This window comes from Cynoglossus semilaevis, chromosome 6 (genome assembly GCF_000523025.1).
Source record: "Cynoglossus semilaevis isolate Cse_v1.0 chromosome 6, Cse_v1.0, whole genome shotgun sequence".
NCBI classification, from domain to species: Eukaryota; Metazoa; Chordata; class Actinopteri; order Pleuronectiformes; family Cynoglossidae; genus Cynoglossus; species Cynoglossus semilaevis.
Genome location: NC_024312.1, coordinates 5617968 through 5641683, shown reverse-complemented (window position 1 = coordinate 5641683; position 23716 = coordinate 5617968). Strand labels below are relative to the sequence as shown.

The following is a 23716-nucleotide window of genomic DNA, read 5'->3' as shown; positions in this document are numbered from 1 at the left end:
CTCTGTCTGATCCTCTCCATCTCAACACTCCACTGTGGCCTAGTCCTCAAGGCATTTCACTTCTGAAAAAGGAGAGTGGCACTTATGGGACGAGTGACGTCTAAGCGTGTAGCGCACACACCCCTTCAGTCTCGCTGGCTTCACTGTGCAGTTATTCTCTTCTTGTTTTATCGATCCTTTAACACCCTGCAAGCAATTAGTAAAAAGCTGGGCAGCAGAAACCCCCCTTCGGTGATACACACAGGTGCAGGAGTGTTCGTGAGAGAGCGCTAGTCTCGCTCACCCTAACTACCTGCTAATTACACTCCACAGTAAACATGGAATTTGTAGCCACAGCACTGCAGGATATCATTAACTAAAAGGATTAGAGCGTTGCTCACGCAGGAGGACACCCGTAGCATGTACCGATTGAAAATGGACCGATCTAAATGGGACACATCAATAAAAGAGCGAAATAAAGTTGCGAGCACTTAAGAGCGTCGGCCCCTTTCCCTCAGGCTCAGAGTGGGGAGGGAGAGGAGTCACTGGCTGGCAGCCAGCCAATAAATTAGAAGATAAGAAATATTAGTCTACTGGCACACCAGCAGCTTGCAGCTATTTAAAAAAGGGAGGTATATTGATAATTGAATTACTTGAAGGAAAAAAAAAGACAAGGCAGGAATAGAGAAGGTTGGAAGCTGAGGATCAATATGAATCTGGTTGTAGTGGACAACACTGGGACGGCAGGAAACACACAGGCATGTGATGTGTGTAGGTATGTTGAAGACTGCAGGACGCAGGATCCCAGTCTTAACATTTGGTTAGAGTGAATGATGACGTCATCGACCATCCCATCCACACGCTACAGTCTGGATGTTTACTTTGCACATGTTCTCTTTCAGGTACTGAGCTGAGGTGAAGATGGCTTCAGACAGAATGGCGACTCCTCAGAGCAGCTCCAGACAGAGCAGCTCCCTCTCTTCGTCTCCGATGAGGCAAGTGGCAACAACAGTCTGACGACACGTACACACGCGCCTAGATACGGCCGCTTTCATCTCAGTTGATATATATTTAGTTGATAGAGTTGATTTTTTTGTGTGAAGTATAAACAGTGTCACCACAGTAACAAAATACTATATGTTTACTCCGAAATTACAAACGTAAACCTGGACAAAAAGTACTCAAAATCAGAAGACAAATCTTCGCTTTGGTCGGTTTATGTTTCAAGTTTAAGCCAGCAGCGGATAAATATTTTGTCTGGTAGACGACCATGGTTGAATGTTATTGCTAGATCTGTCTTTCAGTCGACACCATCTCTGTGGCCATAATTGTTGTTATGCAACTGTTCTCTGGGAGAGAACATTTTGGAAACATATTTTCAAGTAGGCTTATGTGCCCTGTTGGCCTTATTACTGAGAAAGGCTCTGACAGGTTCAGGTTTGACCTCGCTCTGTGTTCACACTGGTCGTGTAGATTTTTGTTTTCACCCAAAGCCAAACCCCGTGAACCTCAGGGCAGTAAAATCTGATTCAACTCCTTTTTAAAATTCTAGCATTATTTCTCTCAAGTGTACAGTAATGTCAAATATTGTCTACACACAACATACAGCACACTGGGGAACACCATGTACTGTAGTACTGCTACAGTATTCCTTTAAAAGAATCCTAGATGCCATTGCATTATTTTACTGTAGTACTGCTACAGTATTCCTTTAGAAGAATCCTAGATGCCATTGCTGAGTATTTTGGAGCTGACATGAATTTACCCTCGGGGACAATCAAATCTACGTTTAGACTTTTTTGTGTTAGAAAGTAGTTGTTATCACATCTCCTAGTCTGTCATAAACACTCCATTGTTGACATCCTACCACAGTCTGCAAACGCACCAAAACAACATACTGACAACAATAACTATTGTGATGATGCACTGCAGTGAAGACAGTGTTGGCACAGACGCTGACGACTACAGTGGTGACAGAGTCTGGTCGGGTTGTAATTCGTCTCAGAATGTAAGGAGTTACATGAAGAATCAAGACGTTTCCTAATAGATCAGGAAACAAGTGAGAAAAACTATGACCCAGACATAAACGAGCAAACAGAGGTTAATTAATTACCGACTACAAAAGGCAATGGGAAATATGTTGACAGTTATTGTTCGGAGCCGTGGAGTGGACAATTCACTGTTCGAGTTGAGAATAGATTTAACTCCTTTTTTGTCAATTCTTTTGCTCCGTCTCTCGAGGATTTTAAAACAATTTGCCTCATTTGGATTGTTGATATATTAGTAATCTTGGCGTATTGTGTTTTCAGATTAAGAAAAGTCACAAACTCTGATGAATTTCATCACTGCCTTCTCTAAGTGCGAGATGTCGACGCTTTTTGATAAACAGGCCTCTTCATCGACCGCTGTGGCTGAAAATATTTGAATACATTTCTTCTGACAGCTCTGTGTTTACGAATGCTTACGCAGCGCTGCAGAGGATGCACAGTGAATGCCCTTGGATGTCAAATCAGGAGTCACGCCATCTCCGACTTACTTGCTTTTGTCTGTTACTCATATACACACACGCTCGAGCATAAATCCTATTTGTGCTGCACATGACCGTAAATCAGTCGACGAAAGGAGGCCAAATGACAATATTGTATTAAAATGAATTGCAAACACAGATGGAACGCATGCACGCATGCAACTGACAGACATCTTCACAACAAGGCCAGCGCTTTGTCCAGAGCAGGACAGACAATCAAGGATTCAGATTAACATCAGAAAACAGCCGACCAATCGTGCGAGCCTTTGGTGGTGTAGTTTCACTGTTTACGTTTCCTCTCATGTTATCACGGTGACCGTTTAACCAGTGAAAGAGTGATGACATCAGTGAACAAGTGTGAATTTGCTGATTCATGACAAACCAAAGTGAGAGAAACAGCTGGATATGTTTAAGTGTACTACTAGGGGAATGCCTGATGTTGCACATATACCAGACCATGACGGCAGAACTGTGTATCAGATGGAAAGACAGCAAAAAGAAAAACACATTTTGTGTGTGCTGTTTTGGGTGAATCTGGTTTTGGCTGTACATTAGAGGCTGCCTTTAAACATCTGGAAATCAGATGTCTGCCCGTGCGGCTGGGATTAAAGTGTACCAGTCAGTTACCACAACATCCATTTACATGCTACTGCAGGAAGAGCCTGGCTCAGATTTTGCACAGAAAATCCAGGACTGAACTTCCTAAATCTGACAGTGAGTAAAATGTTAAAAAGTAATTCAGTCATATTTCCGTTAGTATGTGCTAAGCAAACGTTTGACTTCTTAATAAAGTGAATCAAATTTTAAGTCAAACTACAGCCTAGTCCTTTGCCGCAGGACTCTGGTCTTTGGACGATATATTACTTTCTATTTAGAATGTTTTGCATGAAGGACCACATTTTTTTTTCTCATTCTTTTTAGAACAACAGAGTCCCTGTTTTCTTCTTTAGTTAAAAACCAAAACCACAGTGGTCTGGTCCTCAAATCCACAGCTCATTTCATCCACATTTCCACTGCCTCTGCCCGGCTGGATTGTGGTTTTGATGCATCTGAGACATATTTCCATTGCTTCATATGCTCGTCAGGCATCACTTATAGCCATACAAATCAGAAATTGGACAAAATATTTTAGAGGCAGTTGAACAAAGCCTGCTCGGCAGCTGCTTATAAATGTGAAGCTAATTGGCCTAGTAAATTAAAAAGTCAACCAAGCCGACTCAAAGTTCTAACCATGACAAGGACTAATCTCCCTGTTTCCTCCTGGCTGTATTTTTCTAGGGTCACTGTCATAAAGACACAGCTGCAGCAAGAGGCCAGTTGGAGGAATAAGTACTTTTCCACTGATCTGGTGCGGTGCCATAATAAGCACTCCTGTGTGAAAAACATGCTCGTCTGCACGAGATACATGTGCTTTTCCCTGTCTTTGGATTAAAGTAGCAGGAGAAAAAAAAACCTCAGCTGTAAAGGTGTAATTATTCCATGACGACATGGTTTCAGGTGGTCCTGAGTTTGTAAGTTAGGGAGCGCCTCCTCTGTCAACAATGATGTAAACTGAGGAGAGACATTTTCATCATCTTGTTTTGATGCGTTTTATTGTATTGCTAGTATCGTAAGTGGACAAATCGTAAAGAAAGACTTCCTAATGTCTTTGTCCCTGATGTGGCTGACTGACTGACTGGTGTGCAGCCGGTTGTAGTCAAAAACCTTTTTGGAGTCTCAGGTCACTGGAATGGCATGTTTTTCGAATACGTGTACTAGTATATGAATGAAGTATCAGGCCTGATACAATTACTAGCAAAGCATTGGTGTGTGCCTAATTAAAGCCACACTGAGGAACTGAAACTTTCTACACATGTGACAGTGTTGCCAAGTTAAGTCACGGTGATATGACGCTGCAGAAGAACAGCGATCGTACCAGAAAGACTGGAAGCCCCAAGTGTTAGAACAAGTACAGAAACAGCAGCCACCCCTGCCGTCCAATAACTGCTATACATGAGTGATAACAGGTGGTTTCAAACCTGCCCGTCTGCTGCGTACTAACGAGCGCTACACGTGTGCGCCGCTTCAGAGCACTGAGCTGGAACGTTACTGTCACTGTGGTCTCAGGAATATAACAAGTGAAACGACATTATTGTTTTTATTACCTTCTTTATCTGATAAGGAGGAAGACCAGCAAAGAGGACACACAATGGTTTTATACTCGCACTGTGATCTCAAGCAGACAGCGGCTGTGTTTTTTGTTTGTTTTTTTGCCTCAAACAAAGTGAATCACACCATGTGACGAGGCAGTCTCTTAGAGTTTATACGAGTATTACATCAAGAGCTGCTTTCGTGCTCTCCTCCTCACCAGGTGACACTTTCCCTCAGCAAGAAACTGCTGTCAGTAGACGACTTTCCAGGACGTTACAGACCAAAGGTTTCAGAAAATGTACAGGAGCAGAGATCTGCTCAGACCAAGGCCTCTTTAGTTGGTTTCTTTAGTCTTTCACGATGTGTCCATGTGCCATTATATTGCTAGCTTTCATACCTCACCACCTCTAGGTAGGCAGTTTAGATGTCAATTCAATATCCACTTACATTTACCCTCTGACTAACTTTTTATATTTCATTTTTCTGAATGTGGTTTTCATTTACAAAACTGACATAAAGACCTAAGAGGAGGAGTTGACTGGAGTACTTCCTGTTATTCCAGGGTTTCACCGAGGGGTCACTGAATGTTTTGTCCATTTTCTTTATAGTCCCAGAACCGAATGACCAGAATGACCTGAAGTTTTCACCTTAAACTGAAAAGTCAGTCACACAGAGTTGTTTATCTGTAACTTCTCAGTGACTCATGACATAGAACAAGTGAAAAGGAATGAATCATCTGAAAGGCCAGGTTATCATTTTCACCTACTTGGCTGCAGGAAGTGTCAATGTGTTGTGCTGTAAACCACCCTCGTTTCTTACGTAGATCTGTGTGAAACTGAGATGTTTCCGATGATCGTCAGTCAACTCCGACATCTACATATCTATCTGTCTGGCTGCCTCCATCAATACTTATGTGAATTCTGCCATTACATATTTTTAGCCTCAGTCTATTATTAGAATATTTGCCAAATACTTATTTATAATTATTATATCATTTTCACTAAATTATAGTATTTTTTTACACAGCACATTGCTTAGCTTGTTTACCTATCCAGGATGGTAGTGTTATTTTTATTCTGAGCCAAAAACAGAAAAAGTACAGCCCTTAGAGGTTCTACAAGCGTACCCTAGTTGTTTCAGTATAAATTATCTAAAATAGACGACAAGACCTCACCATAATTCAACAACTCTGCTAATTTGATCCTAAATTTAAAGATGGAGGATGGTGGCTGTGATGCTAAAGTTGCGTTAGCATGAAAAAACACAGGCATTTAAGCAGCTCCAGTCTCTGCTGCTGCTGCTGCTGCCGTCACTGGCCTTTGCTGTTGGTAAAGGCCAGCAGCAGATGAGAAGGACAGATACTTCATCTCTGCAGGATCCCTGGCTAAGATAATGGAGCCGCTGTCGCCTGACCCTCCTTTGGCCCTGCATGTAAATATTTGTCATTCCCTCTGAGCTGAAGTGCGCCACTTCCCCTCCTTTGGAAAACAAACCTATTATTATAATTTTTTTTTTTTCCGCTGATGGTGAGGGGAACGATTTGTGGCTTATTTGGCGTGTAGTACGTGGTGCTGTTATATAACTGCGGAGAGTGGTTTGAAATAACCACATTAGGAATGACATGGAGAGGAGCTGGACCTTCTCCCGAAAGTCAGATTTTGTTGTTTGCCCACAAATTCTAAGAATCTCATATGTGGTTGGAAAAATCTATGTAATACAGCTCTGTTATAAAAAAAAGGGGGAGCGGGGGGGCTCTAGGTTAATTAGTAACAATTCATGACAATGATACTTATTAACAAGCTCCTCTTCAACAAGCAGTTGACTAGGTATTAGGCTCTTAGCAGATAATTCTGCTCGGAGCTGTAATCGAGTGTGATTATTCTCTCCAAGAAATAAAGTGGAGCAGGCTTTAAGAGGCTGTCTGTGGTGTGAGAGAAACATGGGACGCAGTGGTTTCTCACTTAGAAGGGACACTGAGAAGAATTCATTTTCCTAATCGCTTCGAGTTTAACTAAAACTCATATCTCACCCATTTTCTGAAGTCAGGAAGATAACTATGAAGCCATTTACTCCACTTAGCCGAACAAGTTCCACATTAACGATTATATCACAGTGGAGCACATGGCAGTTATTTATTCTTGTCTTTTCTCTCCTGCTAATTACATCTTAATCCTCCTCCTCAACTAAAGAAGATTTATTTGCAAAAGGGTTTTGAGCTTGAGAGTAGATTAGACTGTGTTTCTGTTATTATTATTATTAAACTGCCTCTGCTGGCAAATGACAAATGGTACAGCGTGCCGGTCTGTTAGCATCTAGACACACTGCAGGTCAAAACTGAATTTTGAGTTAAAAAAAAGATTTTCATTTATAAAACGTATAAGTAAACTGTTTCCCACTTGTTGACCTTATTAAAAAAAACTTAATGTAGCCTAATATCCTTGGTTCACACATCCTTTTGCCAATAAATGACTTTAAAACATCTTTGTCCTGATGTCATGATAATAAAAGTGGCAGCCTGAGAGGAGTTCATCCATCTGCCAGTCAACTGTTAATGAGACCCTTCCTCTGACCTTTGACATAACATAATATTGATTATCTTTAATAAACAGGCCTCTCTCAGTTTGGTTTGACCGAGTGCAAGTTATAGAGTTATAGACGTGAGTGATGTTGACTTTTGCGTCGCAGTGACTCAGAGTTGTTTTGGATGCACACACAAAACCAAATTGCTTCCTTTGGAGCAGAATAAATGGAAAGTTCAACACAAAGCAATATTCCTGTGTCCCCAGTGAGCTGCCATTTGCCATAAACCGCAATTAGACCAAAAGGGAAATTTGATATTTCACTAGAGACCTTTTGCCATGTGTTGACTCGGAGGGAGAGCGCAGGGGTTGCTGTAGTCGTTGAACCGCTGACTTTCAGGGAGCTTTGACTTATGAGCAGAACTTTGGATTGACCCTGTGACCCTGCCAAGAGGGCCACAGATGTGTGGGAGTGGGGAAGAGAGGTGAGACTCGTTTGCTGTGTTAAGTGAGGCTCCATGCTGTGCAGAAATGATGTGTTAAACTAATAACTGTGGAAAGTGGAGGTTAACTGAACACACGTTTACACCTTCCAATCATGTACATGCCTGACTGTGTCTGTAACGTTAAAAAAAGTATAGCAGAACCTCACATCCTGCAAAGTGGTGTGAATTGAAGAAGTCACAATGATTTAGGGAGTAAAAATGATATTTTCAGAATTTATTTCACTAAAGGTTTCACTGAGAGAGACCATGAATGATAGGTGCAATATTACCAATTTTTCTACTGACGGTAATATTATCTTCTTTGCTACAGGCAAATAATAACTTTTTTAAAACCTAAAGTCAATGCAAAACATGACTTCAAACACAGATACAGTAATTATATTTACCATATAATTAGTGTAACATACTGTAGCAGATCTATTTCTTCAGTGATTTGTTCAGTACTTGATAATTACTACATCAATAATTAGTGATGTCTATGAAAACAAAGTCAACTCGATACGCACCAAGGAAATCAATGAGGGGGAAGGAAACTAAACTTTCACTGCGTATTATTAACAGCAATCAATACGTGAGTCATCTTGTTGCCAGATGATACAACTTTCCATTGAAAAAAAAATACCTTAGTTTTTCCATACAGCATAACTCAATGTGTAGTGATACACAGAGTAAACTGCATCTGTTCTTTAAGCCTGTTTCTGTTGGGCTGCGTTCATGTAGAGACCTATAATCAACGTTAGGCTTCTCTATTGTCTGTATCTCCAGAAAATCAGAGACTTCAACTGTCCAAAATCTGTCAAAAAAAACAGTTCAAACAGGCGCTAACTGTGAGGCTACTTTTTTAAAAAGATAGGAAAATAAGATATATTATTAAGATTTATTCCAAAACAACTAATATGTGACTCTATCCTACAGCACAAGAATGCAAACCCTTCAGGTTGACTCTGTGCAGCGATGGATGGAAGACCTCCGTCATATGACAGAGGTGGAGTGCATGTGTGTCCTCCAAGCCAAACCCATTGGTGTGGAAGAGGATTCCCAGCAAGGAGAGCTGATCATAGGCTCTGGGCTGGGTGCAGGGGACCATGTGGCCAGGAACAACCTCCAGATTCTCCTTCGCCGAGCGCTGGTGGTCAGTACGGAGCTTGGAAAGATGTTCCAGCGTTTGGAAAAAGGCCGCTGGCAAAGAGTCCACAGCACGGCCGTACGAGCGAACTGTCACGTTCGCTCTCTGGTGCACGAGTACAGCGCTGCCCGAAGCACACCTCCTGAGATGCAGAAGGTGGGTGTGGGTGAGGGAGGGAGGTTTGAAATGAATTTTAATCTATTCTAATGGGAATTCAAAATTGTGATAAAAAGTTATGTTGTAATACAAAATAACCACTGACACTCAGAGACAACCGTTTTTCGACTGTGGGACAATTCCAAAGTGCCCAGAGTGAACTGACCATAAATGTTAGAAAAAGGCCTGATCAAATTTTTTTTTTCTTCAGAGAAGAGAACATTGACAAAGAGGGCGGGTTTATAAGTTACACAAACTAAACTTGAAAAACTTCAAACTAACGTTTGACAAATAAAGCTTTTACCTACGGCGAATGACTTTCCTGCCTTTGAGATTGATGCTCTCAGCCTCCAAAAATAATTAATTTAGAAAGATTTTTTGGTCCGTGTTGTTTTGTGGGTTTTTCTATGACATCATGTGTGGGCTGGAGAGAGATGGAGCAGAGGATTAGAGAAGTTTTGAAACCTCGGTGAAGCCAGTAAAACTTAGACCTCAGGATACGGTGCTGATAAAATGTTGCATTGCTGACATTTCTAATTATTTAGTTAATAAATAAAATATATTTTATTCTTTTTAAATTATTTTTTCATCTCAGTTTTTTGTCTCCTCTCTGCAGTATGAGACATCTCTGCTGGAGAAATGCATGGAGCTGACGAATATAACAGAGAGGTAAAAAGGTTGTGAGGAACTATTTCAAAGAATGGAGAGAAGGTGGAATCTTGACCGATAACTAGAGGTCCTGTACGTTACTGCTTTGACCCCCAGGTGTCTTCACACTGATGACGAGTACTTCCTTAAATCCATGAGAGAGGCCATCCATGAGATACTCACTGATGTCAGCGATTCATTCAGCAACATGATTGACATGGCCTTAGCCAATGAGATTCGGGTATGTACCGCTGCGACTCTTTACATGACGTTTGCTGTCATCAAATTCAAGGTTGAGATATCAAACAGTTAAAAGAGAAGCAGCTGCGTAAAAAAAAATAAAAATGCTACACTGGAGTCTGGCCACTTGTATTAGACAATCAATTACAATTATGCACAACTCCCTGGTTCATTCAACTATGTGAACATGATTTGATTTTAACTTGAACATTTTGTGAGCTGGGCTAATGGAGGATTACATCATCCTGGTTGCCTTAGTGAATTAGAGAAAGTGGATAACACTAATTTCTCAATGTAATGAATCGTTCAGTAGTCACACGGCTGTAGGATGACTCATGAAGTCATCGATGTATAAGTTGCGTTCCTTGTGTAATCATGATTATTGGAACTGCCACATATTTATTTACTGAGCAGCAACAGTCATACAGTAATTGTTATGCAGTGGAGTTAATCAGCAGCTTTCTCTCTCAGGTTCTGATCAAACAGATCGAATCATCGGACAATGTACATATTATAGGAAGTGCCATCAGCAACCTGCTGTCACTCACACAGGATGGACCTCAGCTCTGCAGCATCATTGCCAAGGTACAGTCAACACAGTAGTGGACTTTGTACTGTCTGTTATAGATTCACACTAGGACTGTAAATCCATAAAGGAGTCTTGACCAAAGATAACCATTTATTTATCTTTGTATTTATATTATGTTATCTTCTGTATGAATGTGAATGTGGTTTTTGTGGTGAAAAGCATATTAACACAAAAGAAAGGAATGACAAGGAGAAAGATGACAAAGATGACAACGATGTCAACGTGTGAAACCATTGTTCCAATCATTTTAAAATTATACTGACTAAAGTTCCTAAACATAGTGCACTATAGGATGAATGATTAGCTAAATTGAGAAAACATTTTCTTCCTCACTCTGACTGACATTAGTAACTAAGGAGAGCACAGACCTGCTGTTCTGCAGCCTCAGTGCTGCGTATCTGTTCCTCAACAAAGCTGCACTTTTTTATTGTATGATAAGACCAGGCAGAGCAGACAGCAAGTCTCAGTCGGCCATTAGTTAGCTGCTTCCAGGATGATCTGGATAAGAGTCTTCCTGCTGCCCTCACATGTGGAAACACACACACACCGACACACACACACGTCTTTGCTCACAGATAGACCGATCAATTCTGTCAGGTCCCATTAGGATGAAGAATTGATCACTGATGAAGGTTGCTCAGGTGTCGTTGCCTTTCAGACGCCTGTAACGTTCTAAACTCCCCCTCAACTGTCAGAGGGAACATGTCCTGCCAATGGCCACTAATGAATACCCAATACAAAACAATACTCCACCGACCATCACAGTTAATCAGCTTACAGGAGTTTGTCAGTCACCTTGTCAGCCCCATGCACACCCTCTACGGTGGTGCGTATCTTCTGGCTCATATTCGCTCCCACAGCCGCCGCACATTTATTTTGAATAACAGCACTTAGCCTTTTATATGCTTGAGTGAAGACCTGAAACTTCTGCCTCCTCCACGTCTTTATCAGTGTGGGTGTTGACAAACAGTGTAAAGTGAATGGTGGTGCATGTGTGTGTGTGAGAGAGAGTGCGTACAGTATATGAGTGTGTTTGGTTGTGCAGAATGAAGGGGGGGGGCAAAGATTAAACGCATGGTATTAAAGCAGACAGCATGATAAAGAGAGCTGGATGGTTATATAAACTGTGTATAATCAGTCTGGATTTAACTGGATTTAAGGATATGAGTTTTGTTATGTTGATTTCATTCTCTGGCTGGAGTTTCACGACAGCAGACTTTCTGGAATAGTGGCTGCTCAGCCTGGAGAAGAGGTTCCTGTTATAATTATGACTCACTTTTAATTGACTACAACTTCTGTGACGTGAAAAGGGCTGCCTGTTATTATGCGTGTTTTTTTTTAGGTTATAAATGTTTAACTGATTAAACTGCAAACCATAAATAAGAATTGTTTAAAAAAGAAATAATAAATTAAAGGTTTGGTAATAAAGCTAAATCTATTTTATTTGGAACCTATGACCTTTTAATCTTTTTCTTCCTTTTTTTCTATTCTCAACACAACCAAGTGAGTAAAATAAGTTCAATTATTTGCAGCCTTTTTACTAAATTCTAACTCAGTCTTAGCTCTAATTCAGTCACTACAGCTCTTCTAGTTTAAGTTTAGTTTTGATCAACAAAATATCAAAGAACTTTAAACATGAGTACCGTCAGACCTAAAGCCTGCGTCCTTCACTTTAAACTTTGTTTGTCACATTGTTTTATTCTTGTTCACTTTTCAGGTAATTTTCTAACAACACATTTGCATTCTAAAAGGAAACACAACCACAAGCACAATAATATAAGCTAACATCACATCATTGTACCTTATAAATCAAATTCAATATTAAAGAGCAACAGTGTCTTGCTCTACAAGGCGGTCAGTTGTCTGAGAGTGCAGCTGTGATGGATACTGATCTAAACGTGTCCATGTTGGCAGACGGCTCCTCTCTGCCACTGCTCCTGCTTGTACTCAAAGCTTTAGATTGCAGGGTGTGTGAAAGCATGACGTGGCAGCAACTCAGGCCTGGCTGGAGTCAGTGACTCTGAAAACTACACGACAGGAGAAATAATTTGTTTGAAAAACAAAATGAGAGAAAAACAAAAATAATCAAATTATTTAGTTTGGCTTTTAGATTTACCACCCACGTTTTTTTTTATATTAAAAACTTTAACAGACCAGAGCAAAGTTTTGAGAAATGCAATTGGAAGGATATTTACCAAATCACACGCTTTATGGGCCGTAACATGCGAGCAGGCGTTCTTAAATGATTAGTTGTGACGTTAGTGCAACCAGTAGTAAAACTTTATGTGCATGATGTGTTCACTGAGCTTTGAACACAGACTGAGAATGAAGTCAGTGAAAACAACAGAAATTCATGTATCATTCGATCATTTTTTTTTCAAATCAAACCAAAAACAAACTAAAAAAAAAAAAAAAAACAGGCTTGTCAAACAGGCTTCTATTAGTAGAAAAAAACTGCTGCCCCATGACCCGGCCCAGGATTAGCGGACGACGATGGGTGGATGGATAGTTAAAAAACGACTACACATTACTAGAAATCACTAGAAATCCAAAGCAAACCCTTTGTGATTAAACTATTCGTGATGGTAATCTCATTTCTTTTGCACCACATTCATCAGAAATCAAAGTTTAAAAAAGTTGCTGGATCAAGATGAAAAGTCATCAGACCCTAAAAGTTATTGCGATTTATCCTTGGAGGAACATGAAGGTCGACCGTTTTATGGCGATTCATCCCACAGCTGTTGTCGGCATTTAACTCCAAACCACAGATGTGTACCTCATGGTGAAGGTAGAGGAAAGGTCAAGGGATCTAGACAGGGTGTGTAGAACAAACCAAGACCATCTGGACCAGGGTTTATGGACATCGATTCAATAGTCCAAAAGACATTTAAGTTTGTCTTGATGTTCCGTTTAGACTAATGTGGTCTTCACAAAGGCTCACACGTCACTGTGTCAGAAGCAGAACAAAAAATGTATGTTTTTCCCATCATCTGTTCCTGACGCACGGAGAAATCAGTGTAGAATAAAAAAAGGAAAAAAGGCAACAACAACAACAGCAGCTAACAACAGCTTTGAACACTGAAGTGATTCTCTATAAACTCCCTTTAATTAAAAGCTTAAACAACATTTACATTAACAACCCTCGCCGTAACTGCTCAAACACAACTTCAACCAATCACGGAGCTTCCCTAGGGTTTGAAATGGTTTCCTAAAAAGCTTCTCTGTTTTGGCGCTTCCTCCACCGATGGGGTATTAATAATGAGTAGGCGGTGAACAGAGGAGTGTTCAGAATAGAGAGCAGAATGATTAGCCACCCAAAGCTCAAACAACGTGGCCTTGGTGTCACAGGAGACATACCAGCCTGGTATAATGGCCTTGTTAGGATAATGGTGGTAGTTACCTGCTGAGTCGTCCTCCTGGTAATTGTGCCCAGCTCTACAGTCAACAGAATTCAATACCTGCGAGTGTTTATGTCAGAGTGGTGCATTACTGTAGACACTGAGCCAATACTGAGTTCTATTTTTGTTTGTTTACCAGCATAATTCAACAGAAAATTCTTAGCTATTATGGCTCGCGCAGCTATTGTTTTTCTTTTTTTTTTGTGCCATGTAGTATTTTCCATTCATAAAATGTTTATATTGTAGCTGTGTATATAAAGCTTGTCAAAATGCCTGAGCCATCCACAGTTTTAGGTATGGCAGGATCACCCAGGAAAGCTCTGGCTGTACTGGGTCTCCGGGGTCATGTAGATCTAGATCACTGACCACGACTGACACTATAGTCTTGGGTAATCGTTTTAATGTTTCAGGAAAAGAGCTACTGCTGAAGATGAGGGATACTGATGGATGATGTGATTAATTTGGTAGGAGGAATATAGATTTCAGGCAAATAAAACCCTTGGTCAGTGAAAGATCCAGTAGAACCCTTGGCCTACCTGCCACGTTGCATATTAACTGAAGGCATTGGTGGTAGTGACTCACGCTGTGTCAGGTTGAGGTTCTCGTCACAAATATAGGTCATGACAAGAGTGGTGACAGCACAGACGTAAATGTGTGTCTATATAACACTGACGTTAGGCTTCATGCTATTTAACAGTCAAGGTGTGACTGTTTAAAGCCAGGGCTAAATGAACACTAATGTGCAGCCGGTGTTTTATTACAGCTTTATCACTGACCACGACTGACACTATAGTCTTAAGTAATCGTTATAATGTTTCCATGTATTGCAGACCAGATTGGTAAAAAACATATTTTGTTGGAATGTTTTATACTGCTGCCTTTTGTGTTTTTTTATTTACTAATACATGAAACAATTTCACTCTAATTTCTAATTTTTCCCTAACTGTACACAGACGTGCTGTCCTGTTTACCTTTACGGTGATAAAACTGTGCCAACACATTTGTTTGCCTGTGTTTCCATGGGTACAAACAGATAATGTCAGATAAAGCGTTAACTGCTTCAAAGACTAAAACAGAATAGAAGCTCTTGTTGCGTCTAAAGGCTAAAACATGTTTCTTCTTCTTTTTTTTCCCCTTCCAACAGGAAGGCGCTATAGTGGCCCTGTTTAAAATCTGCAGACAGGACCGTTTCAAGGAACTCTACGCACACGCTCTGAGGACAGTGGCCTCCATCTGCTGTGTGGAGGAGGGCATCAACCAGCTGGACAAGGTAGGATGATGTTAACAAAAAGCCTACAGATGTGAACCGAAGCGGGTTAACAGTTTTCTATGCTTAAACAAATCATTGCGAAAAACCGTTCAGATTCCACAATATTTATTTTTAAACTGACAAAGAGAGTGAAAATTAATTCAGAGAAGGTTGACACTCCTGCCCCAGGTAGTGTTTTATAATAAATAATATGTATATATATAATTCCAATGAAAAAGGATTCTAATAATAATCAGAATAATAATTAATAGATCTATGTAGTCACTGCTTTGGAGGCATCAGTGAGCAAGCAGTACTTGTTCATGTATCACAGTACTGTATATAAATATGGCTGTTTATCATGAAGACTGAGGGAGACAAATGAGTTTCATTCAACAACAATCAAAGTCCAGTGCTTTAAGTTAAATACCCCGTCTGTCTGCAGACCAGGCCAGACTGATTATACACTAATCAGCTGTGAGTTATAGCTCTGTCAGGTAGTTGTTCCTCTCCCCACACAGACACAGTGTATTCTGTCTACAGCTCAGTACAGCGTTGGTCTAGGAGCTGGGAGACTGTGACCTGTTGTCACCGGTCAACATGTGACCACAGTGGAGCAGGAGGTCAGGCTGCACAGGAACAGGACATGTCAGTGTGTACACAAGAGGTCGACAGTTCAATTATAACTGAGAATCAGAATGAGGCTGAAGCAGCACATCTTCTGCCTCCATCTCACATCCCCTCCCAACCCACTCCATCTCACACCCCCATCACCCCCCCGCACCCCCATCCTTCTTTCACAATAACCATCTTCAACCAGGACTTTTCTTAAGTCTCTCCTTCATCAACACACGTCTCAGCTCGTCAGTCTCAACCCTACCCTGTAATTTTACCTGCACACTGCTCTACCTTAACTGGCTTGGTCCTATGAGTAGATTCAACATATTGTGATCACTTCGATGAAGCATCAACTGTAATGGTACAAAGTGGTGAGAACACATGTATCAGACTGCGTTCCCAAAGATGTGAGGTTATAACAATATTAATGAAGCTCAGAGGTATTTGACATAACTGACCTGTCACACTGTGAGAGGTCAGTTACAGCAAAAGGTGAGGAAAGAGAGAAAGAGACGTAGAGAGTTGGAGGTAATGAGAAATTAATATTGTGATGTCCTGGTGAATTCAACCAAAATAAACAACAGACGCACCTGTGTCAAGCCAGCCTTAACAAAGAGACAAATATAACCCCGGTTTGGGCAAATAATGATGCCACAGCGGTGGCTGCGCTTGCATCTACGTAGCAGCTGGGACGGCATGAATCATCCGAGTGTGAAAACTTTTTAACAGGAACCAGAGTCCGCCCCAGATTAGCAGCTCTGCCCCTGAGGGAGAGGCTGTCAGGCGAGCGTAAGCTACCAAGCGCTTATTGGCGATTGCTCAGGCTTGAGAAACACAACTGTCACAGCTGAAGGGTGACAGAGGAAAGGGGTTGGTATCCACCAGCACTTCACACTGGTGAATAAACAGTAGACTTCACAGTTTTACTCCCAACAGAAATGAGGAATAGAAGCACAGTTAAAGGGAAAACATTTATGAAAACTGTCTAATTTTGTCTATCAATGATATACTCCCACCAGTCACCGTAACATTATATATGTATACAAAAGAAGACACATTAACCTGAAAATACAAGCCATGTCTAACTAAATGCAGGCCTGTTCATAATGATGTCGTTTGGATGAGTGTGTATAAACAGTAATTGTGACTTTCTTTGTCTCAGTGTGTATAAACAGTAATTGTGACTTTGTCTTCTCTGACTGAACATCACACGTCTCTAAAGACTGAAAAACAAAATAGAAACACAACAGTCAGGGATGTGAGAGAGAAGGAAAATGAAATGAATGGTTCACAGTGAGGACACACTCGAGTGTTTGTTGATGCCGGGGCGGAAGTAAAACTTTCTATTCCTGGTAAATTATAGACGGAGTACGTCACAACAGCTCGTTCCACCTAACTGCCTCTTGCATGAGGAGGTACGTCAGAGGAGAAAGTTTAACACTGTGTGATTGTAATTTTCATTTGAAAAGATTATTTTGGGATCGGAGAAATAAATAATAAAGATGATAATAGATCAAAAGCACAGATTTATGATAGGTTTATATCCTACTGTATTTATTCACACCTACAACTCCAGGGAGCTGTGATGTAGTATACAGGTATAGAACCTATTATAGAGCACTGTACGTCCATCACTGACATCACTGGAAATGAATGATTGATAATGTTGTAATTATCCGACACATTATTATCTACTTTATAATAATGTGGAGTACAACAAACTTACACGTTGTCCCTTTGTGCCTCTTATTTATTAACAAGATGATGTTGTTTGGTTTTCCGATCTACATCAAAACTAACTCCAATATCGACAGCACCAACATTGAAAACTTTGGCATGACTCAGAATAACAGTTATTAAGTTCAAACCCAGATAAAAAAAAAGGAATGACATTCATTTGGAGTGGGAGAACTAATCATTTCCAGGATGAGGATGGCAACAAGGACAGATGCAGGCAGCGGAGTGGATGGAAACCGATGAGGGCAGAGAAAGTGAATGGTTCCCTGTCATTGGGTCTGGTTGCATACGTCTACAAAGATAAAAATAGGGAATTACGCTGCAAAGCTTGGTGTGCTGATGCCCGTCAGCAGATAGGACTGACAGGTGTGGTGGGCTGAGAGCTGACACTGTGCTTCACCCTGAATGTTGTTCTCTAAATTGTGTCTTTTCTTATCAGTAAACTTGGCTGATGGCAATGTGTACTTTTTGCTAAATGACATCAGAGGTGATGATTAATTGTTGATGGCAATGTGTACTTTTTGCTAAATGAGAGGTGATGATTAATTGTTTTGCAATAAAAAAATTATATTTTTGTTACATTTAATGGTAACGAGTATTTTTTTAAAGATTAAAATTAAAAAATGAGTTTTCATGCAGCGTCGTCGATTTTTTGACAGCGGTAGAGCTCGAATGAACTGTGATACACTGCCCTCAAGTGGACGAAATCCTCTTTCACAATTTTTGAAGCTTAAATCGCTGACATCTAAAACGCAGACAATCGAACCTGTATCAATCAAATTACCTCAGCCATAAAATGAATGTTGTGACTTTGAGAGAAAATCAGAGTATCTCAAGAAAAACCAAAAGATTTGACTCCTGCTTCATATAACTTCAATGTTTCAATGAAACAAACTGTACAGTAAGTCACATTATTTTGTGGTGCCTACATCCTGTGTCGTCTACCTGTAGGTGGATGGGATCCTGTGCTTGGCAGACATCCTAACTGATGAAAACAGTGTTGAGGCAGCCAGGGCCGAGGCAGCAGCTGTTGTGGCTCAGATCACCTCCCCACATCACACGTCCACCCAGCATCTCGCAAGCTTCCTGGAGAGCATGCATGACATTGTCACTTCCCTCATTAGTGAGTACATTGTCATTCTATTTACCGACTTTGGATAAATAAACACACTGATCTATATTTAGTGATGAAGTGTTTAACACGTGTCAAGTAAAAGTAAAATCATTTTACTGTTATTTTACTCTGGGGTGAATCTGAATTGTGCTTCTTTTTTTTTAAATAATAGTAAGTGTTGCTTTATCCCCTCAGAGTTGTGTGAGAGCGCCTCCTGTGGTGAGGTATTCCTTTTAGCATCTGCAGCCTTAGCCAACATCACCTTCTTTGACAGTATGGCCTGTGAAATTCTCCTTCAACTTAATGCCATCCACATCCTGCTGCAGGCATGCAAAGACAAGCAGAGAGTGGACACGCCCTACTCCAAAGACCAGGTACAGAGTGACTTAGGTTCGGTAACACGAACAGGACAACAACTGAGTTTGTTGTGTATTTCATTCATATTTGTATGTATACATTTGTGGTGTGGTGTTTATTTATTACTATAATATTTCTCTAAACTTTTAGGTGGTGACTATTTTGGCAAACCTCTCTGTGTTAGAGCAGTGTGCCACAGAAGTCCTTCAAGAACAAGGTAAAAATATGTATATATATAAAAGTCCATAATAAAATGGTATTTACAAATATTTGGCAAAACTGGTGTGAAACGGGGTGCGTGGTATTTACAAATATTTGGCAAAACTGTAAATATATCACAATATATTAAGTGAAACGGGGTGCGTGTGCAATATCAAAAAATACAAAGGGTTGTTGTTCTTTATACCACAAGATGGCAGCATCGTGTAATATCTTCGGAGAAAACATATATAACTGTTTTTATTATTTGTTATTTATTATTTTAGGAACAGAACGACTGCTGCTGTTGTTGGGAGAAAAACCAACTTCGCCCAGTCCATCAGAGGGCGCTGCCTGCGAGCGTGTCCAGCAGAAGGCTGCAGTCACACTGGCTCGTCTGAGCAGAGATCCAGATGTGGCCCAAACAGCCATCCAGCTCAAAGGTGCTGCCACCTCACGTTTCTTAATTATACAGTATATCGTGTTTGTACTTAGCATTTAACTGAATTGTAAAATCTATAAACTAAAAAAAAGTATATTTTTCTTGCAGAACGCTATTGGTTATCTAGATTGATGATTCATCCAGTAGCTTTTTTGGCCTGTTTATTTAGCACACAGACTGAAGTGAGAATCAATATTTTCTGTTCTTTTCTTTTTTTCTCAACACCCAAGGTTTAATTCGCCAATCTCATTTTTCTGCACGTTTGATGCCTTGACCATCGAAACGCAAAACTATCTTCCAGGATAACATGCATTAAAGATGGGAGGGTTTACGGCCACTAGAGGGCAACCTAAGTAACAAACTAAAAAACCAAGCACAGTACAGTATCAGAATAACTTTAAGGTTATTCTGGATTATGGAATACGCTTTCTGTAGACAGTTATATAAACGTTCCAATTAAAGAAGCAAAAATTAATTAAAATTAATAAAAAACTTGAAAAAAAAGTATGTAAAACTGGTATAAAATATAAGTTTAAATACAATAAAGGTGTTTGGAGCCTAGTTTGTAATTTTAACATCCAGATTCATTAAAAAAGTTAACTTGAATATTGAGTGACTCAATATTAATATATTAATATTCACTTCCCTCTCGCTACTGAGGTCCACAGGCCAGAGATCTGTATCTGATCATCAGAGATCAAAAAAAAAGAAAAAAAAAAGAAAAATGAATATATTTTATTCAAATACACTGTACATACTGTATGTCCAGTCCTCTGCGTACCTTATATTCTCCTGGGAAACTAGTTTTCATGAATATTTAAATAAAGCTCATAATTTGATCTATGGAGATTCACAGGCAGCATAAGAAACTGAGCACGGACAGAGCGTCTTTTTATAAGTAAATTATGCAAAACATAATGAGTTGAATTTTTTTTTTTAACTTCACCTGTAAATTTTCTGGTATTTTACACACTCAATTTGAACCTACTGTTTACAGCTTTTCTGTACAGTGACTGCCCTGTGCTTCTGATTGATTTCAGTTCATCAGGATGGGACAAGGTTGTAACAGCTTCTTTTTTTCTTTCCTGTCACAGCTGTTCCTCGTCTTATTGAATTGTGCCGGTCTCCTACTGAGAGAAATAACAGCGACTCAGTCCTGGTCGCCTGCCTGGTGGGTGTACAGTGTGTGTGTGTGTGTGTGTGTGTGGCTAAAAGAGAGAAGTCAAAACGGGGAGAGAGAGAGGGAGGCAACCCCCCTCAAGATGTGTATAAACAGCTCCATGTCTTGAATACAAATGTTCAATTTAAACATTGAATTTGTTTTTATTTATTCACTGCATTGCTTAAAAAATGTTTTTCCGGTGCATGACTTGGGCAGAACAGAGAGAGAGAGGTTTATACCACGGACCTGCAGTACATACGTGTAACATGAGTGCAGCAAATGACTGCCCAGTTTAATTACACCCACAGGGTAACATTTGAAGCCTGAGTGAAGGAATAACTTCATTAGGTCTTCAGGACATTGATACAGCAAACGGCTTCACATCATTTCAAATGTTGTATGTTCAAATATGCACATATCATGAATAATATCACCAAACTCTGACTTATCTTCCCTTACGTAAATCATTACAAAAACCCAGATCCTGAGGCTAATAAAGTGAATTCAGACGCATACTGGTCAAGATGTTAATTGGGCTGCCTGGCCGTGCTGTGAAATGGCCTGCTCCTCCTGCCCGCCCTCCTCCTGCTCCTCCTCTTCAGTGAAAATCAGTCTTTTTAAATTAATGATATTCTATTTTATCCTTATAGCCAAGGGTTAAGTAGCGAATTTGTAGGTGTTGATTTTTATTATCTTGAAAGGGTGCTGAGATTTCACAGAACCTTTTATTTGGGATTAGAATAAGTTTCGTACATTTACTCTACTAAAAATGAATCAGAGATCTGGGTTTATCATTTTTCTTATATTATTCTACCATACAAAAGAGAACATAACTTGTTATTTATCATGGTTTATCATGTGACAATCTCCTAAGAATTACATTTTATTGCAATGTCATGAGTCATTGATTGAATTCCTAAGAATTACATTTTATTGCAATGTCATGATTCATTGATTGAATTGTTGAAGCAATTCATATGAATTCCATCAAAGTAATTAATTATTATGCTACAGCTGAATAATACAGCCCAGAGTTCATCCCCGCACAGTTGGGTTTAGTGACAATAAACACTCTGCTTCTTCTGCCCCTATTATGTGTCTACATGTTCAGACAGACCTTTGTAACATTATCCTAAAAACAAAGACATACGAGGACATTGTTGAGCATTTGATCTCTGATGTGTGTGTGTGTGTGTGTGTGTGTGTGTGTGTGTGTGTGTCCAGGCTGCCTTGAGGAGACTGGCTGCAGGGTGCCCAGACAGCATTGAGCCAGCCGACCACCAGCAGCTCATCAAACCCAGGCTGGTGGACTCTTTCCTGCTGTGTTCCAACATGGAGGAGAGCTTTGTATGACAGTCCGCAGACTGAACTCTTAAAGTACAAATCTGAACTCCACACCAGGCAAATATCACGTGTCACAACGCCAGGACTAAGAGCAACTTTATACAAAAACATTCTGAACAAACACATGCTCATCACTTGTTTTGTCCCACTGCAATATACAACAAACAACTCCCCCTGAAACAACACATTACACCGTGACAAATGGGAATTTTAAAAACAGATTTCACTTGTATGTAGGTAACACAGGAACTTTTTGGTTAGCGTCGATGGAGACAAAGCATATACTGCACAGTGCTGTGGCTTCCTGTATTTCAATTGCTGTACATACATTTTAAATGCTTTGGTCCAAAAGCAGTGGCACACGGTTGTTTTACACAAATCTCTTCGTGGTACTCTTCTCTACAGGCACAACTTCTTCCATCAGCCTGTGAGAACCAGAGTTGCCCAAGAGACACATCCTAGTCACGAGTGTATTACTGATGCACATGCTGATATTATGCTGCTCTACTTTGGCTACATTCATACTGAGTGCCCAGGAATCTGAATAGCTGGAAGAGCTGTTACACCTGTGATGATGACATCATTACTGTCCCAAAGAAGGTCTTAACCTTAAAACATCACCAAATAATGCTAAAAATATTAAAGACACTAAAAGATTTGATTTTAAAGCTATTGAGTCTGAGAAGCTTTTTCCATCCTTCTCCCATACCTGAGTTCTTCCTCTAAATACTTCCTTTAAAAAAACACTTGAAGAGATACAGTAAGAAAGAAAGAAAAGTTCAAACACAAGGCCGTGTCCTTGTGGTGAAAAACAGCCATTAAAATGTAATTTAATTTTTATAAAAATAAAAAAAACTCTACCTTTAAAGCCTTTGGTTTAACCTAACAAAACAAATGCTGTTAGAACTTGAACTTGAACTAGAAGAACGCTCACAGCAAACATTAACTTGTTCACATGACACAAACTCACTTTGCTACAACTGTGCAACTTAAAAAAAGTGTTTTAAAAAGTTAAGAACAGGAAAATATTGTATTTTCTGGTCTTCACTTCCCTCTCATGTTGTTAACATTCATGCTCTTATTGAATGAAATCAGCTGCCAGTCTGGTTGGGTTCACATCTACAACTAAATGATATAAACTGCATATGCTTTGCCACTCCCTGTTCGTTTTATGGCAGATTAAAATCATTTGCCATTAATCAATTATTACATGTATTTCCTACTGGAAAATTCATCTGTTTAAAATGACCTTGAATTTGTAAATTTGCTTTTTATTTAAAATGACTATTATTGTATGCCATGCATGGAATAAAGATCAGTGGTTTATGGTTGCTTTGTTTCACAGAAAAACAATATTTGCCCATCTGGATGTTGATGCTCTGAATTTTAGGTTTTTAATTGAAACACTATAAAAATTCTAAAATTAATTAATTAATTAAAAATAAATTAAACGAAAAATGTGCAAGCAAAATATTTTAGAGCAACAACCTACAAAGTCATGATGTGCAGCTTTAGTTGAACTTTGACATTTTTCAACCACCTTCTAACTTCAAACTAACATAAATACTTCCACTAGCAGCGGGATTTTTTTTTTCTTCCAACTAATAAAGACATTTCTGCTGGTGCTGGTGCTCCAGCAGGTTGTACACAGGTGAGCAGGTGACAGACAGCTATGCC

General features: G+C 39.9%; 1 protein-coding gene across 2 annotated transcripts in view; it reads left to right on the top strand.

Moving 5' to 3' along the window:
• insc (INSC spindle orientation adaptor protein) overlaps positions 1–22664 on the top strand; it is a 35451-nt gene extending 12787 nt beyond the window's left edge. The window contains exons 2-13 of one of the 2 annotated variants that reach the window (XM_008311516.2): positions 882–974; positions 8577–8943; positions 9560–9612; positions 9709–9832; positions 10303–10416; positions 14963–15088; positions 18374–18545; positions 18732–18910; positions 19044–19110; positions 19379–19534; positions 20628–20704; positions 21920–22664. In XM_008311516.2, coding sequence (XP_008309738.1) covers positions 901–974; positions 8577–8943; positions 9560–9612; positions 9709–9832; positions 10303–10416; positions 14963–15088; positions 18374–18545; positions 18732–18910; positions 19044–19110; positions 19379–19534; positions 20628–20704; positions 21920–22048 — 1638 coding nt within the window. In that variant the 5' untranslated portion in view covers positions 882–900 and the 3' untranslated portion in view covers positions 22049–22664. Of the gene's footprint in view, positions 1–881; positions 975–7520; positions 8944–9559; positions 9613–9708; positions 9833–10302; positions 10417–14962; positions 15089–18373; positions 18546–18731; positions 18911–19043; positions 19111–19378; positions 19535–20627; positions 20705–21919 lie in introns of those variants that run through there. The other variant, XM_025056451.1, reaches the window with a different exon arrangement.
• Positions 22665–23716: the final 1052 nt, after the last annotated feature.